Raw genomic sequence first — 19,411 nt, forward strand, 5'->3', positions numbered from 1 at the left:
CTGCTCCTGGGGAACTGACAGTGAAATTCTCAATGCACACGAGGAAATGGCCGGAACCTCGGAATTTGCAGTGTTGCCTGGGGGCACTCAGAGGGTGGGTGGTTTTGCTCAGGGTCACCCAGCTGGTATGAGAGAAGAGACTGAACTTGAATCCAAGTTTCCATAATTCCAAGGCTGACTCTTCCTTCACTAACACAGGATCTAAAGGCTAAGATCCTGAACTGGTCTGGTACCTTTTTGGAGAGGAACTCATCAGTCAAATCAAAGTCTGTGCATGATGGGTGAAGTCACTAACATCTACACTATGTCAGAACCTGAAATGGTCTTTGAGATCAGCTTGCTTACCCACCCTGCTGGCCCCTTCTATATGTTCATGCCAACATATTTCCTTTCCCAATCTATCTGGTCAAAGAAGATATCAAAAGAAGCTGGGTGAGATCTGTCCTAGACAGGGAAGACAAAAGACATCTGGGAAAGGCAAAATTCAGTTGCCATTTGATGACTGCTTGGAGCAATGCTTCCCCGGTGGATAGTCCACTGATGCCAACCTCAGAACCTAAATACTGCTCAGTCAGCATTTCATTAACTCAGATGCCAGTTGCTGTTAGCACATGTTCAGGCCCCACACTGTCTGCCAAAAACCATGCTAATTTACTTAACATTTCAGCTAAAGAAAAAAAAATCATTTAAAAAGGGATGATTGAATTTAGGAATTGTATTCCACAGAGAATTAGTAATGGTTCTCAGTGTCCCTCAGGCCTCCATGTTCTTAACTTCCCCTTGTCAATGTTATTATGAACAGACTAATTCAGTAATGAGATCATTCCCCATAAGAGAGGCCAAATAAATGCAACATTCAGTCACACCTGGTTTTCCTAATCTGAGCAAGGAAGTCTTTCCACCTAATTCAGTTTATGACACACACACACACAGAAATAGGGAGAAAAAATGAGGACAAAGGAGGACAGAGAGGAAGAAAAAGAGGCTCAACTGGGTCATGTGATAAAAACCAAATGTTATAATAACTTTCCATACAATGTAACATTTATTTATCTCCTTAAATGCCACCCCAAGGATTTTCTATCTTTCCTGAGATTCTCTAAGAAGCAAAAAGTCAAATCAAAAGATGCAAAAATAAAAGCACCTTGTTAAACGAGAGACGGGGAGATTAGGAATAAAGGTGATTTCTTGACCACGAGTGTTGACAGACATTGGCTGTTAATGATGGCGTTTGTGGATTCATCTTTTTTTTAATGTATGTAGGGATATAGTCTGTTTACGTATCTACTGAGAGGCAGTGTGGCACAGCAGATGCAGTGCTGGACTAACAGTCTGGAAGACCTGGGTTCAAATGCTCCCTCTGACACATGCTGACTGTGATGCTAGGCAGCGGGGTGGCACAGTGGATAGAGTAGTGGGTCTGAAGTCAGGAAGATTTGAGTTCAAATCCTATCTCAGACACTGCACTAGCACTGAGACCTTGGACAAGTCACTTAACCTCTGTTTGTTCATTGTAAAATGGGGACACTAATAGCACTTAATTCCCAGAGTTGTTGTGAAGCCCAAACGAGATAATCTTTGCAAAGCACTGGGCAGTGCCTGGTATACAGTAGGCAACATATAAATGCTAGCTATTATTACTATGAATTATTGTTGATAATATTTTTAACTTCTCACTGTACCCAAATAAGTCTCTAAGGTCACAAATTGCAGGATGAGCGTTGATTGGCATCAGTGGAGGGAGTTTCCCTAGGAGGAGTTCCCTGCACTCGGGTCCAGGCCAGCAAGGACTTGTCTACCAGTGGCAGGACATGCTTGTTCTTCCCTGACTCCCCAAACGGGCACAGTTGTAGTTGGATGGAGCACCATGGGAAGAGATGGAAAAAGCACATGTGTTCTAGGCCCTTTACAACTGCATGTGCTTGTTGGTGAGATCCCAGGCTGCATGTGCTCTGCATGTTCACACGTGACCCCAAGCTTTCCCTGTACCTTGCAAAGTCCAGGTCTGCCTCTCGTGACATGGTGATGTTGGTCAAGTTCTGCTGAAGCACAAAGATGTTCCTACACATTTTCTTGATGCCAGACTCACTGATACGCCTGAAGTACTGGGCCCCATTGATCAAGATGCAGGAAATCAGGTGGCCCAAACCTGTTGGAACAAAGCAGGGATGGTGAATGAAACAGAGAGTGGGCTGGGCAGTTCTTCAACCTGACAGTCATATTGGATACGCTTGAACAGATGCTTACTACCTATGTGAATGACCTCAGGCAAAGCATTTAACTTTCCTGGGCCTCAGTTTCTTCAAATGTAAAATGAAGAGGTTGGACTAGATGGTCTCTGAGGTCCCTTCCAGCCCCTGATCTATGGTCTTCCTTAAACTGAAATGATGAAAGAGAAATCAGCATCTTTCTGCCTGGTTTTGTCATCCATTTGGAAACTGTGTATGACCGAAGAAGTCACAAACAGAGGAAGCTTGCATAGAATACAACATCTGACTCTTCTCCTATTTCGGCACTGCCAGCTGCCTCAATGCTGCCATGCCACGGACTGAGAGAACATCTTGTGAGATGGAAAATTGAATTTGAGTCCCCATTCCCTTGCTCAGGTTGCTGACCAGCTGATACATGGAGAGAATTAGGCAGGGCGTGATATAACATTGTGATATAATGATTGAGATGGGCTCCCTCTTCCTCATACCATCAGAAAATAAACTGCTGAAAGCAGATGTGTAAGAAAAAGATACAAGGGCCCTTTCACTGGCTGACCAGGAACACAACCAATGGGTATATAGAAATGTGCTAGAATTTGATGACTGCTATTTATTCTTACTGCATTATTGACCCTTTTAGTGTCTATATTTATTACTAATACAGTAAGTATATTTATTACCAGGAGCAGTAAATTGATAGGTTGAATACAGTAGCTAAAACAGAATAAGAAAATCTGGAGGCATGTAGATGGCACAATGCCCATGTGTCTTCTGGTGGGAGACTCAGCAGATCTGAATCTGGCTTATTCTGACACAATAAGAGTCATATATGGGCTGTAACAATCAATAGCTCAGACTGACAGGATACTACTTATAATTCAGTGGCAGGAGAATATGAATAACATGATGTTTCATGTAGGCTAGCTCTTTCTTGAGACTATTTTTCCCTTCTAAAATATACAAGAAGATATGGAAAACTTAGCAGTTGGCATTCTAGATAGAGGACAAGGTATCTGAAATGAGTGCAAAAACACTGATGGAGTTCACCTCTTCTAGTTGAACTTGTAATGAATTTTGAACTATTGAATAGCACAGGCCTAGTTTGTTTTACATAGAATGAAAGCTCAAACTTGGAGAATTCTTAGAGGCCAGTACGTGATAGAGGATGGGAACCATTTCATCAAATACGCTACTGCAGTATAGCAGGAATGGGCATTTTAACTATCCAGAAGCGAGGAAAAAGGGAACAAAGTTCTGAGAGGTATGAATATGGATTCAGGAACTGGAAACAATTTTTCAAAAGAAGAAAGGATAGAACAGTGGTCAGCAGCAGAGAGGACATTCTTGAGTAATGTGTGGTGAAGGAAAAATGATTTTCAGAAAGTGCATACTTAGGCTACACCAGCTACGGGCAGTTGCTGTTGCCCCCACCTCATGAGGAGGGCTCTAAGTCCCAACAGTCATGACACCTCTACTGGACCAGGACTGACAGTCTACCATAGAGCTGGCCACCATATTAAGCTTATCACCATATTCAGCCTCTCATGACTAAGTTTCCTGCTTAGCCTATTGATTTGTTCCCATGGGAACGAAGTCAAAGAGAAAACAAGAATCATTTTAAAGTCAAATTTTGTTAGAAGACACAAAGTTCAAAACAGGAGGGATACTCATGCATTGCTACTTTTCCCCCATCTTCAGGCAATCGCATTCCTTTGGATACCTACTTTCACGGAAATTAGCTACCTTCCAAGGCAGAAACAATCCGCTCTCAACACCAAGTTCCACACATGGCACGCTCCACATTAACCAACATGAGACTAAAGGAAATGCACCTTAATGTTCTGAAGGAACCTTGTTAATCAGAGGCATATGCTCTTTTCAGAAGACGTGCTCTGGGAAGATGGCATTCGCAGTGGAAAGATGGTTTTTATAGCCAATGATAGTATTGATGAGGAATCTTTCAGGAGTCCCTCTCCTTATTTTCCTTCAATTTTGTGTGAATTAAATCAGGGGCCATTCCCCACCTGTACCCAGGCCTTATGAGCAGCACGGGATGGAGGCAGCAGGACTGCCATCTGCCCTATGTTTGATTAAATCTCCTTATCAATCAGGAGCAGATGGTAACCATACTTTGGTCTACCTTAGCCACACACACACACACACACACACACACACACACACACACACACACACACACAATTTGTATCTCCAAATATGTAAGAAAAAAATGCTTTCTCTAACAGCTTCAAATTTAACGCAGATAGAAATGTGTACAAATTCTACCCTTCCTCCTTCCAATCACATGGACAGAGATCTGACCTTCAAAGATATACTGGAACTTGTGCTGCTGGAGACTGGCACTCATGGCCTCTTCAATGCCACTTATGTCTTTATTAAGCCGAACCACCAGAGGGTCATAATCCATACTTTCCACATTAGCAACAATCGCATAATTCCCTTGCTTTGCCAGAGGGATGAGATAGTGAAAACAGTGAACTCTGGAAAAAAAAAAGAGAGAAAACAGGTAAGTTTTTAATGACTGATTTTACTAGAGAGAATAATGGTTTCTTTGCCATTTTTAAATAGTCAACCAATTTGAAAAGTGTAAAGCCTGATAAATTTTGTATGACTTAAAAACAAAACAAAACACCAACAATAAAAATCTCCCCAAACCAATACCATTTACTTTTTGGCCAAAAACACAACTTAGTTCTTTACAAACAGGTAAAAAGCTGTGAATGTCATGGCAAAAGGCCTATCACTGCCCTGAGGAAAATTACATGGCATTTTTGGTATTGGCTGGTCCCCAAGTGATTAGTATTGTAAAAGGGCATTAACATGGTCACAAAGGAGTGTCAACTTCAAAAGGAAAATCCTGTGCTATTTTCTAACATAGGCAAGCTGCTGCTGACCTCAACATGACTTTGGCATTAAGGTTTTCTGAAAACACCACTGATTGCACAGCATGAGGGTTGATTTTCAGAAAGTGCATACTTAGGCTACACCAGCTACAGGCAGTTGCTGTTGCTCCTACTTCAAGCCCTCCTGATGGTGAAAGAAAACTGCTGATAAAGGTGACATTCTCAGCATCCAGACTCAAAGGGCAAGTTCATATTTTTCCTCCAGAGTTCAAATGGGAGGAAACCTCAACAATTTTTAATCCCTCTACAATGTCTTTTAATAATGAGAGTGTCATTTGCCTATCCCCCTAAACTGCGGAAACAGGACCTCCCTGTGATTAAATACGACCTATGCTTTCTCAGGTAAAATGTCAAATGTTTTTCAGCTGGGTCCTCCAACTCATTAGAACCTGTTGACTTTTGCTAAGGCTTTCTTGCTTGAACTTTAACAATGCTAAAGAATAATGAGGACCACTAGTATAAAATTATTTGGAACAGGACTGAATTTTTTTGGCATTTGAAGTTCTTCAAAATTCCTGGCATGTTTTACCTATTTATTTGCCTTTCAAATTTGTGTGTGTGTGTGTGTGTGTGTGTGTGTGAGAGAGAGAGAGACAGACAGAGAGAGAGAGAGAGAGAGAGAGAGTGTGTGTGTGTATGTGTATAACGTTATGACTGCTTCTTGGATAAAGGTAAAAAGTCAGGATAATTTGAGATACTTCACTGGAGTATTCATTCCTGAAGGACAGGGCCTATATGTAGTCTAGGTTTCTTGTAATATATTCGGCAAATGAGAGGCACATGGTAAATATTTATTGCGATGGCCAGGTGCACTCTCAGTCTCTCTAGACTTCTGAGTCTACCTTATGAGTACTGAGCAATATGAAAAATGCAGTTACAAACGCAATTTAGTTCTTTTAAATCTCAAAAAAAAACCAGGTCCATGTTGAATTTTATTTGGCGCTCAGTTCAAAGCAGATGACTTCTAATTAATTCACTGAAAGTCAATCAATTATTAATCAAACACCTACTTATGTGCCGAGAACCGTGCTAGATACTTCCTTAAATGTGTTAATTCTTCCCTGGAAACTACCTTTATAATTCAACAAAACAGAGCAATGTGTTGAGTCAAAGTTCAAAATCCAGAGACTTGGATTCGAATCTTAGCTCTGACACACACTGGCTATGTAACCACGACTAAGTCATGTCTATTCTCTGATCTCAGTTTCTTTGTCTTTAAAGTGGAGATAATAATACTTGTGATAGTTCTCTCATAAGGTTGTTATAAGAAAAACAGTTTGTAAACCTTAAAACACTATATAAATCCAAATTATGATGATGCCCATGGATGCCTCACTTCATTTCTCTAGGCTTTCTTTCCTTGTTTACAAAGTAATGGAGTTGGATTAGATGAACTCTAATGCCACTTTCAGTTCTTAAATCCTAAAGTTCTATTACAAAAAACATACTGCGTCCTTCAACAATCATGGCACTGACCAGGATTAAAATTAGGTTCTTTAGTCTTCAAAGTGTTGACAATATCATCTATGGCAGATGGTGTTTTTCTAGCCTTCCCTTCCTGGCACTTTAAGCTCTGATCAATGTTTAATTCCACCTCTGGTGCCATTTTGGATTTCTTATTGCCTTTTTTAAGTCTCCAGTGCTACCCCTGACTCCCTTAATACCTTCTTTGGTTTCTTTATCTTTTTTCTCCCACTTAGCGCCATAGCTTTAGATCTGGATTGGCTCTTAGAGGTCATGTGGTCTAACCTTCTCTTCTATGGGTGAGGAAACTTAAGCATAGAGAGTATAAGTAATTTACCCAAAATTACATAGTTGATAAGGTATCAGGCACCCAAGTCCTCTGACTTGAGGTCCAGCATCCTTCCCCACTGGACCACAGACTCGTCCCACAGAGCTGGGCTTGGTAATGGTGGTAACACTAAATTTTAAACCCTGAGCCAAAGTTGATATCACTGATGCACCTGGCAGGCTGACCAGCATATGCTCTCTCTTCTTCAGCATAGCAGCATAAAATGTATTAGACCTTCTATATATGGCACCAGGCTCTAGAGATGAAGCAACACAACATAGTGAAATCTACTTACTAAATTCTTATTAATAACACCTACTGAACATAATAACATCTATATTTTAAAATCCCTACCTTAGTGAATCAACACTGCATACATTCCATTTTAAATTTCTTCTGTTTTTGAAACCTTTTCTTAATATATCGGAAACTGGCATTCTCACTAACAACAATGAGCCATTGCTCTCACTCTAAGGTTCTTTGTAATGCTTTTTATTTTTCCATTTAAAATAGACACTCACAGCCCAGCAATATCACCCGGTATCTGTATCTTTCTTGGAGAATTCTTCTGCATACGATTTTAGTAAGCCCCCTACAATCATGAGATTCAATCCCCTATAGAATCTAAACATCAACAGTGCTTCCTGAAAGCCAGGGAAGGGCATGAGAATAAAACTGCAAAACTCTTTTGTTTAGATTGTTGCTTGATGGAACCTTTTAGGCATCACAGAATCTCAGGGATCTCAGAGACCAGTGTGTCCAATTCACAGCCCAACAGCTATCCTCTATATTCCAGACCAGAGATTGTCTAGCTTCTGCTGACAGGCTCTAGGAGCAGGCAGTTCACTGTCAGTTTGGACAGCCCATTCTATCGTTTCAGTTACCATGTATGAAGAAATTTTTACTGCATCAAGCCAAAACCTGTCTCCATGCAAATCCCATTCACTGGACCTGACTGCGTCCTATGGTGACAAATCTCATTCCCTTTTCCATGTGATAGCCCTTCAAATGTTAAAAGACAGCTGTAGGGTTCCCTGAGTTGTATCTGTTATGATTAAGAAAAATCACATAGTACCTAAGGGCTTCGAAACATCTTTACTCCTTTCAAACAACACCAGTGGAGAGGAAACTCTCAGAATTTCTCAAAGAGAAGATATTTCTTCACATTCTTAGAACAAGTAAATAATAATAATAATAACTTGACCTTGTATTTCAACTTTAATTTTCAATGCACTTTAATATTTATTATATCTCACTGACTTATGCAGCATTGATATTTTTGCCCTCACTTTACAGATTGGGAACACGGAGCAAAAAGAATTTAAGTGATATGCCTATGATCACCATGAATTATTGGCAAAACAGAAATAGAAACCCAGGTCTTCAGATTCTTGGTCCTCTGCTCTGACTGCTACTAAAGCTTTGGGAAAACTTGTGATCTCTCACAGTTGGGCAGAAAGAACTAAGGGATAGTGACACTGAGTGTCTTGCCCAGTGACAGATGAAGAAAGGGAGAAATCCCTTCTCAGATTTTAGAGTTCAAAATATTCTTATGTGGTTACACTTTAATTCCCTTTCCTCCAGCTCTAAGTGCCCTTAACAGCATCCCAAACAAGCCTTAGATGGAATGGTGTCTAATGTTATGATTATTATTGTCAGAATGTGCAGAAATGAAGGGGAGGAACAGACATAGAGGAGTTAATGACCTACCTCAATGTGTTTAAAATGTCTCTTGGGAATTAGCTACATGACATAGATAGTTCTGGCTTTAAAAAATATTGCACACTTACACAATCAATAGCCTGAGTTCTGTGGATTCTGATAGTAATTAGTTTGGTGTTCTATTTGCTTCGCTCTGCAAATCTGCAATTTGGCACATCAGAAAGTTATTAGGTAGTTTTTCCTCAAGAGCTTGTTCCATTTGATCTATTCATAGAAGCTGGGGATATATTTAATTGCTACCTTACAAATTAATAGAAAAAATTTCAAAATCGGTATAAAACCAATAAGCCAGGAAATGTCGCTGCTTCTGTAAAGCTCAAACAGACAACTCATACTGCTGCTGTTGATGATGGTAAGAACTCAGATTACTTTAACACTTTAGCACTGACACATCACTTTTTCTCACAAATTTGTAGATGTTAGCACACTTATCAATATTTGCCCATTTTACAGATACGGAACCCAAGGGGGTTCAGTGGCTATAGAGTTAGTAGGAGTCAGAACTGGCATGTACACCTAGGGCTCCAGACTCCCAGTCTGCTGCTTTTACCCCTCTATCATGCTAATGGAGAGGATGAAAATAGAGTGAATTCAAGAGTAATCTGGATTGATTCTTTTGTTTGCCCATCCTTGGCCCATCCAGTACCTGAGAGTACTTACAAGCAGTGAGAACCCAGTGCCCTGAGTTAACATGTTAAGTGCCCCCTACTCCATGAAGCCTCCCTGATTCCACATATATATGATTACACTGTTGTGAATTCTAGGGAGACAATGAGAAGCCACTCCAAAAGCTGAAAGTACTCGAATTTAGTACTATGTCACTGGCCATACCATCTTGAAATTTGTGATATTGTACTTTAAGATAAGATAGTCCAAAAAAAAAAAAGCAGAGTAGAGGGTAGAGGCATTAAGGAAACAAAAGAAGGCCAAGAAAGTAGGCATGGTGTAGTGAATACTGAGATGGTTGCAGAGTCAGGGCAATGTGGGTCTAAGTGCTGCCTCTGACATGTGTTGACCATGATGCCGGGTAAGTGAGCCACTGGACCTCTCTCAATGCTCCAGGTAGCTTTTTTTTTTTTGGAGGGGGGAAGGCAGGGCAATTGGGGTTAAGTGACTTGCCCAAAGTCACACAGCTTATATATGTGTCAAGTGTCTGAGGCAGGATTTGAACTCAGGTCCTCCTAGGCCAGTGCTCTACTCACTGCGCCACCTAGCTGCCCTTCCAGGCATCTTTTTAGAGGCCCGAGTTCCACAGCAGTTGCAGATCCACATGGATAAAGAGATTTTCCTACCTGGGAGTTCCCTAAACTGATGAACTCAACATCTGGACCGAAAAAAAAAAAGACTAAGACACATGGTCCTCTAAAATGGGGAAATGGATAGACAACAGAGAGGAAGGTTGTTGGGCGGGCTAAGCAATGGACCAGGAGGAAGAAGCACTGTGGTCTAGTGGAAAGGGCGATGAATCTGGGGACAAAGAATCTGGGTTTGAACATTATTTCACCTGTATGGGTTTCTGTTTCTTCATCTGCAAAATAACGGGGTTGGCCCAGATGATCTCTAATGACCTCTCAAACTCTACAACCTTATGATCCTTTAGTTTGGGGACCACAAATATCGTATAGTTAAAATTCCTTCTCCTCCATGAAGAAGGCCTAACTTGGTCAACATTAATATCTCATTCCGTAGAACTCATAATCCTCTATCACCTGTTCGATAATTAACCTTGGACAGCCTTATGCAATCTCTTGTGTAATTATTTCATATTGCTGTTTAACTTTACTCATATTTGAGTTTTCTCTTTCCAAGCATGTTGTTAGGGAGAGTCTTATTTTGCATATTGTGAATACCGTTTAGTACAATGCCTTGCATATATGTAAGCACAATTTGGAGACAGACTCTGTCATTCACTTATAGTCTGTAAAATGAACATTTCTATGAAAACATCCAAAAGGACTCATAAAATGCTCCCTTAGAAACAAAGGAGGGACATATGAGTCCTAATGCATTCAAATTGGTAAGAATTCCTGCCCACAGCCGCACCTGACTTCCAAATGCAGAACGAGCAGGCAGCGGTCAGCCATCTCCTGGAAAGATTTGGCCAGTTCACTGAGAGTCTGCATGATCTGCTCTGACCCTGGAGGGAGATCCATGCTCATGTGGTTATCGTGACCAGGGGAGGGCACTGAAAGAAAGAGAAATGATAAAAACATGAACAGTTTCATTTTTCAAAAACAAACAAACATGGCATCTTGTCTCATATCTCCCCTCATTGTCTTGGCCAGTTTGGCTTCATATGGATATATGAGGCACCACGAGTACATGAAGAAATGACTACTTTAGCAAATGGTTAGACAGTGAAGCGAGTCTGATAGGCTCAAATCCAGTGAGAACCACATAGGGTCAAGGCTCTCCAGACCTTCATGCTCTCAAGATCCAGTGAGCTGCTACTTTGAACCCCAGGGTGTTTTTCTTTTAATGCTATTACAGAGACTGCTCTGCACTGAACTCCATTTCACTTCCATTAAGTGTCTATTATATACTATTTATGGAGGATTGAAAGACAAAAACTGGGGTGCTTCCTCTGGAAGGGCAAGGGCCCAGCATCTGTTTGTAGCCCTACTTCACAATGCTAGCAGGCATTCTGGATGACTTATCAACTGCAAGATCCTGCCAAAGCTAGAAATAGTCCAGGCCTCTAGGTTATGTAGGATAATCATGTTCTTCCTCAAGGAAGAATGGGAAGACAGAAAAAAGAAAAGATGATAGCAAACAATGTTAAGAGCTGAGCCTTATTCAAGGTAGTTGATGAAAAAGGAGAGACAGATTTAACAATGTACATTACTAGCCACTGTTCACCTTTGCACCATCCTAAATGTATCTACTGGGGGCTAGATGTGTGATTTGCACTCTCTCTGTTATTATTCTATATCACATCAAAAGAAGTGAAGATTCTTGGCTTACTAAGATTTTGAGGTCTTTAACTGACCCTCCTGACTCCTTTATCATGTGCTATTTTCTGGATGCATTATCTATAGCATAGAGAATTAAAGAAGCTATACAAATACAAATGAAGGGAATTAGCAATAGGAAAGAGATCCTATTTCCAGCTCTGGGGTTCATACTGCCTTCACTATCAAAAGCATTTTCTTTTTAATTTAAAAAAGGTTTTTCTTCCCTAAACAGTTTCCAAACATCCTGCTAAGAAATTCTCACCTTTCCTGTTCCTATTAGTAATGATGATGATAAGCAATGATGATAATAGTAGCACCATCAAACATCACCACATGTGTGGCAAACAAGTGGCCGACTACCAACCCAAAAGTTAAAGAAACGGATATGGAAGTGAGCAGGAACAGCAACACTCGGTGATGACCAGCTTTGACAGGCTCACCTCTTCTCAGCAATATGAGGATCTAAGACAGCTCCAAAAGACTCATGACGGAAAATGCTATCCACATCCAGAGAAAGAGTTATGGAGTCTGAATGCAGATCGAAGCAGACTGTTTGCTCTTTTTTGTTGCTATTTGTTCTTTCTCGTGGCTCCTTCCATTGGTTCTAATTCTTTTTATAACGTGACTAATGTGGAAATATGTTTAATATAATTATACATGTATAGCCTATATCAGATTGCACGTCTTGGGGAAGGGGGAGTGGAGGGAGGGGGAGGAAATTTAGAACTCAAAATCTTATAAAAGTGAATGTTGGAAACTAAAAACAAACAAATAAATAAAAAAAGAAGCTGATACAAAGAGATGTATAGGCCTAGAGAAGCAGCTGAGTTCAAACTGTAACAAGTAGGATGAAAGTATTTCAGTAAAGAAACTAGCCAGAGATGTATTTAATTTGGCTCTAATCTATGGTGAAAGCATAGTGTGCTACTGAAAAAAAAAAACCCTGAGCATTAGACCCGGAGCCTGATTGGAAAGCTGCTTTATGAACTCCTTAGGGCTCACTGAAATTTATGAAGTATTTTTAAATGGGAGACAGTACTGAGTAAAGAAATTCTGAACAGGGAAAACAGAGACAACCAAAAATAATTAACTAGCTCCTAAATGTCAAATGGAAATACAGGAAGAAACAGTGCTGGCAGACTAGAATCTGCTCAGGGTGACTGCAGTCAAGATTCGTGACATAAGACACATGCACACACATGCATCATTTTTACAGAACGTTTCTGGGCAATGATCTGAAGAACATATTTGACTTTTATTTACAAAATTCTGTTCTTCTGTCAATATGTTTCTTTTAACACAATATTTTTGTTCAGGTTCAAAGATGATGTAAATGAGTCACCCCCGGTAGGAAGGACCTGAATTTTGAGTTGCTGTTTCTGCAATACTCTTACTGGGGTTGGACTTCATTGAACTCTAATTCAATTCAAGTACTTATCAAGGGCCTACTATGTGCCAGGCACTGAGGATACAAAGATTAAAAAGGCCCTTTCCTCAAGAAGCTTATATTCTACTAGGGATGAAGAGCATATACACAGATAAGTAAATACAAAATAAAGAAAAACTAAATGCAAAGTAAATTGGGGGTGATAATGGAGGAAGCACATAGTGGATAAGAAGACCAGGCAAAATCTCTTGTAGGAGACAGTGCTGGAATTCAGCCTTCAGGGTAACAAGAGATTCCAAGAAGCAGAAGTAAGAATAGAGAACATTCTAGGCAGGGGGACAACCAGTGAGATGGAATGTTCCAAACGGGAGATATCAAGTGGGCCGTTGGTCAGGAACACAGATTATGGGAGAGAGAATAAAGGGAGATAACTCTAAATGGGTGGGCTGGTGTTAGGTTGTAAATGGATCAACAGAGGATATACTCAAGACAGGAAGCCATGGAACAACAGGGAGCAAGTGACACAATCAGACACAGGCTTTACACGATCCTCTACCTAGGTCATGATGACCACTTGGGAGTCTATAGATTAGATAAAGGAGCAGTGTGTGGCTGTAGGCCAAAAATTTTCTGGGGGCTATGCTAACAAGCTCAAATGCTGATTGAGCTTGGAACCTTACCAGCCTTAGCCCTACTCTGTAAACACATAACAAATATATGTATCCAGAGCAACATGACCTAGGGAATTCACACAGTCACAAAGATAATAGTTAATAATATTTATACAGGGTTTGGGTTATGAAATGCTTTCTGCATAATAATACTACTAGGCAGGTGGTTCACATTCGATTATTCCATTTCAGAGACAAGGAAACTGATGTTCAAAATCATATAAAGACAGATCATGAGCAGGCATTTTGAAAAGCTGTGTCCAGGAGTTAGGTAGTGCAATGGATAAGGGGTCAGGCCTGGAGTCAGGAAGACCTGAGTTAAAATCTGACCTCAGACACTCACTAGCTATATGACCCTGGACACTTAACCTCTGTCTCAGTTTCCTCATGGAGAATGAGGATAATAATATCATCTACTCCCCAGGAGTGTTGTGAAGATCAAATAAGATAATTACAAAGTGCTTATCACAGTGTCTGGCACATAAACACTATTTAAACATTAACTAATAGCATTATTATTATTATAACATATGATGCATAAAATATATTTGCATACTTGCTCATTGAATTACTCATCGTTAGTCATAACACTGAAAGGTAGAAGGTGTCTCAGACAGAGGGCCAATCTGGGAATTAGGAAAAGGAGGTTTCAAATAATCATCATGGCACAATTAACTCTGTGATCATGGGCAATCCAGTAAATTTCTTAGTGCCACAGGCAACTACCCAAGCTAATAAATTACAAACATATTACTCATCTGCATAGATGGGGGGATTTTCCACATTTGGAATTCACCAAACTGATGAAATCATAGGTCCAGAGCAAAAAAGATCTGGCTAGATACAATATGTCTACACTGTATAGTTAAGTAAGAAAAAGTTTGGGGCTCGGTAACATTTAGCCCACTTAGTACTGCACATAGAAAATCTTTGCCCTGCAGCTACACACAGCATCTTTTATCTGGCTGATATATTCACAAGCGCATATTGTTGGCTATATGTGTCAGGGGACTAAGATGGTATGTACAGCATAGGTCTGATGGTGTCACATTATTTTCCATCCGAGACTGGATGTGTGACACTGTATTCTTTTTCCAATGTTAACACTGTTCTACATTATTCCAGGGAGTGGATAAGAGGAAGAAAGGGTAGGTTCTTTTCTTTCTTTCCTATAGAAGGAAAAAAAACACTCAAGGGTTTTTGGAGATTTAAGGAAAAACTGATATTCAGTTATTACATAGAACACAGATCAAGCTGAAGGTGTGTGCAGGTGGGAGAAAGGAAGAGGGATGGGAAGGGGGTGTTAGACTGGAGAAGGAACTAGCCTACTATATAATTCTGTGCCAGTACCTTGTTAAAGGCTCAGGGGATGGATGGAGATGTCAGCCAAGAACGGAAACTCAGCTAATTTCCCTAGTAGTGGGGGAGGGGCTTGGCTTTGGTCAGTGTGTTGAGGACTCAAATTCAGTTATAGAAATTTGACTCAAACCATAATTACTACTGGGCAGCGGAGTTAGCTAAATGAAGATGCGTAAAAGTTCATTCCAACAGCTCATTTACATAGGAGGCTGAAAGTTCTAGGGTTTTCAGCATGTGGAGATTGATTTCTGGCACTGCTTGTCAAGTACTGGGCTATACTGAAAAATTTTATTTCTCCAGCAGGAAAACTGCTTCAACGAAAGTGATTTTCCTCCTTTTCCCAGGCTTTGCACAAGAAGGCCTGACAATAGGTGGCATTCAAGGCCTTACACAATCTGGCTCCAACTAAATTTTCCAACCTTATCTCACACTCTTTCCCCTCACACAGATAATCTATTTCAGCCAAACTGGAATATTAGCTGTTCCTTAAACACAGCGATATTAGTCAGACAACAAACATTTATCAAGCACTTTATAATAGGCCAAGGACTGTGCTAGGTGTTGAGGAAAGCTAAAAAACCGTCCCTGACGTCAAAGGTGTTTACATTCTACTGGGAAAGACATAGGTACATAGGGAGGTAGAATGAAGACTCAGAAAAGCCTCTTGCCGAAGGTGGGATTTGAGTGAATCCTTGAAAGAAGCCAGGGAAACTAAGAAGTGAGGAGGATGAAAATTCCAGGCATGGAATTTGATGACAGTGTTTTACTACATATCTATTCCATGTAAAACAGAATCAACTGATTTAAAGTTCACATAAGCATTTACAATGTTTTTCTTTGCTACTCATTTATTTTAAAGCAGTCACAATGACGAATATTAGTGGGGTTCAGGTGTGTACTTTATGAAGGGGGGGCATAAATCAGACTGAATCTCCTTTCTGATTTAAAGATGTGGACAAGACATCAAGAGGGTGGAAAACTGACCCTTACACAGTATAGTTGAGAGGGCAGCATGGTATAATTAGAAAAGTTTAGGCCCTGTCTATAACCAAAGAAATCAAAAAAGAGGAAAAGGATCCAGAGGGACAAAAACATTTATAGTTGTGATTTTTTGTGGTGGTAAAAAACTAAGAAACAAAGGGGATATTCAGAAATTGGGGAATAGATGAATGATCTATAGGATATGAATGCAATGGAATACTGTCGTATGCTGTTGTATAAGAACTAATGAAAGTGATATTCAGAGAAAGTTTAGAAGACTTACATGAGCTGATTCAAAGTACACTGAGCAGAATCAGAGAACAATGCAGAACAACATATATGATAACAATACCCTTGTAAAAACAAACAACTTTGAAAGACTTAAGGACGCTGATCAATCCAACACCTAACTATGATTCAAGAGGACCAATGACAATGTACGTTACTTACCTCCTAACAAAGATACGATGGACTCAAGGTATGAATGAGACATATATTTTTGGACAGGGACGGTGTAGGAATTAGCTTTGCTTGACGAGGCATATTTATTACAAACATAACAAATAATACAAACACAAAGGTAACAAATAAAACAAATTTTTAGTTTTTATATTTTCCATGAGGGACAGACATGGGAGAGAGGGAAAATAAATGTTTTTTAATTGAAAAAAATTACAAGCTCTGGAGTCAGAAGATCTGAGTTCCGATTATAAATATGATACTAACTGTGCAACCTGAGGCACGTCACTAAACATCTGTGAACGTCATCTGGATAATAAGTACTAATTACTTATGATTATAAATTTAGAGCTGAGAGAGTTCTTAGAGCTCATCTAGTATAGCGACTCAAATCTTTTTGTTCTGTGGATCCCTTTGGCAGTCTAGTTAAACCTATGAACTCTTTCTTAGAATAATGTTTTAAGACACATACAATTAAATATCTAGGCTTGCAAAGGACACAAATACACTGAAATAATTATCAAAATATTTTAAAAAACAAGTTCGCCCACTTCAGGTTAAGAACCCCTGATAAGAACTCCCTTGCTTTATAGATGATGGAATTGAGGCCCATAGCAGAGAATGCCTTGCTCAGAGCCACAGAGGTACTAAGTAGTAGAGTTGGGTCTTCAATTCAAGTCCTCTGACTTCAAATCATTAGGAAAATATACTAAATACCACAAAGTACTATATCAAATTGGCCAAAGGTTTATCAATTTTATTGGTTTTTTCATAAAACCAGCTCTTTGTTTTATTTATTAATTCAATAGTTTTCTTGGTTTCAATTTTATTAATCTCTCCTTTGATTTTCATTATTTCTAATTTGGTATTTAATTGGGGTTTTCAATTTGCTCTTTTTCTAGCTTTTTCAGCTGTATGCCCAGATCATTGATCTCCTTTTTCCCTATTTTATTCATGTAGGCATTTAGGGATATAAAACTTCCCCTAAGAACTGCTTTTGCTGCATCCCATAAGTTTTGGTATGATGTTTCAGTATTGTCATTCTCTTGCATGAAGTTATTAATTGTTTCTCTGATTTGTTCTTTGGCCCACTCATTCTTTAGAATTAAATTATTTAGTTTCCAATTAGTTTTTAGCTTATTTTTCCATGGTACTTTATTAAAAATGATTCTTATTGCATCATGATCTGAAAAGGATGCATTGACTACTTCTGCTTTTCTGCACTGGATTGTGAGGTTTTTATGCCCTAGTACATGGTCAGTTTTTGAGTATGTGCCATGTACTTTTGAGAAGAAAGTATATTCCTTTTTATCCCCATTCAGTCTTCTCCAGAGGTCTATCATATGTGCCTTTTCTAAAATTCTGTTTACCTCCTTAACTTTTTTCTTATTTATTTTGAGGTTAGATTTATCAAGTTCAGAAAGGGGGAGGTTGAGGTCTCCCAATATTATAGTTTTGCTGTCTATTTCTTCCTGTAACTCCCTTAACCTCTCCTCTAAGAATTTGTAAGCCTTACCACTTGGTGCATATATGTTAAGCAATGATATTGCTTCATTATTTATGGTGCCTTTTAGCAGGATATAATGTCCTTCCTTATCTCTTTTAATTAAATCTATCTTTACTTTTGCTTTGTCTGAGATTAGGATTGCTACACCTGCTTTTTTTACTTTAGCTGAGGCACAATATATTTTACTCCAGCCTTTTACCTTTACCCTATGTGTATCCTCCTGTTTCAGATGCGTTTCTTGTAAACAGCATATTGTAGGATTATGGTTTTTAATCCATTCTGCTATCTGCTTCTGTTTTGTGAGAATGTTCATCCCCTGCACGTTCAGGGTTATGATTTCTATCTGTGTCTTTTTCTCCATCCTAATTCCCCCTGTTTATACTTTTATTTCTCCCTTACCCCTTCTCCTCCTCAACAAAGTTTTGCTTTTGACCGCTGCCTTCCTCAGATAACCCTCCCTCTTTATTCCCCTCCCTTATCTTACCGTTTCCCACTTGCTACTTCTCCTCACCCTTCTGACCACCCCCTCCCTTTTTTCCCCCCTTCCCCTCCTACTTCCCGTAGGACAAGTTAGATTTCTAAACTTATCAGGGTATGTTATTCCCTTCTTGAACTAGAATCAGATGACAGTAAAGCTCAAATACTGCTCTTCTCCCTCCCTTCTTTCCCTCTACTATAATATGTTTTTGTGCCACTTCATTTGGTGTAAATTTACCTTTTTCTGCTACCTCCTTACTGCTTCTCTCATAGCCCTCCCTTTATATCTCTTACTTTTATTTTATATCTTTACATCAGTTAATTTATACAGGCATTCACAACCTATGTATACCCCTTTCAATTGATATAATAGCTGTACCATTCTCAAGACTGACTTATATATATATATATATATCAAACATACATAAGCTGATATAATCCCACATAAAGATGTAAACAACCTGCCCTTATTGGTTAATAAGGTTTGTGGGGTTTTCCCCCTGGTTACCTTTTTATGTCTCACTTGAGTTTTGCATTTGGAGATCAAATTTTCCATTGAGTTCTGGCCTTTTCATCAGGAAGGTCTGGAATTCCCTTATTTCATTGAATGACCATCACCTTGCCTGGAAAATTATGCTTAGTTTTGCTGGGTAGTTGATCCTTGGTTGTAGTCCAAGCTCCTTTGCCCTTCGGAATATCGTATTCCAATTTCTCCTGTCTTTTAATGTGGAAGCTGAGATTTCCCGTGTGATCCTGACTGTAGTTCCACGATATTTGAATTGCTTCTTTTTGGCTGCTTGCAGTATTTTCTCCTTGAGTTTATAGCTCTGAAATTTGGCTATAATATTTCTTGGTGTTTTCAGTTTGGGATCTCTTTCAGGGGGTGATCGGTGAATTCTTTCAATGACTATTTTGCCCTCTGGTTCTAGGACCTCTGGGCAGTTGTCTTTGATAATTTCTTCGAAGATACT

The 19,411-nt window shown here is 39.5% G+C and overlaps 1 protein-coding gene across 1 annotated transcript in view; it reads right to left on the bottom strand.

The window, feature by feature from the left end:
* EXOC4 (exocyst complex component 4) overlaps positions 1-19,411 on the bottom strand; it is an 890,815-nt gene that overhangs the window by 61,968 nt on the left and 809,436 nt on the right. The window contains exons 15-17 of the mRNA XM_036759981.1: positions 10,689-10,830; positions 4,530-4,708; positions 1,990-2,149 (exon numbers count right to left, since the gene is read on the bottom strand). Coding sequence (XP_036615876.1) covers positions 1,990-2,149; positions 4,530-4,708; positions 10,689-10,830 — 481 coding nt within the window. The remainder of the gene's footprint in view (positions 1-1,989; positions 2,150-4,529; positions 4,709-10,688; positions 10,831-19,411) is intronic.

The sequence above is a fragment of the Trichosurus vulpecula genome, chromosome 5 (genome assembly GCF_011100635.1).
Source record: "Trichosurus vulpecula isolate mTriVul1 chromosome 5, mTriVul1.pri, whole genome shotgun sequence".
Taxonomy (NCBI): domain Eukaryota; kingdom Metazoa; phylum Chordata; class Mammalia; order Diprotodontia; family Phalangeridae; genus Trichosurus; species Trichosurus vulpecula.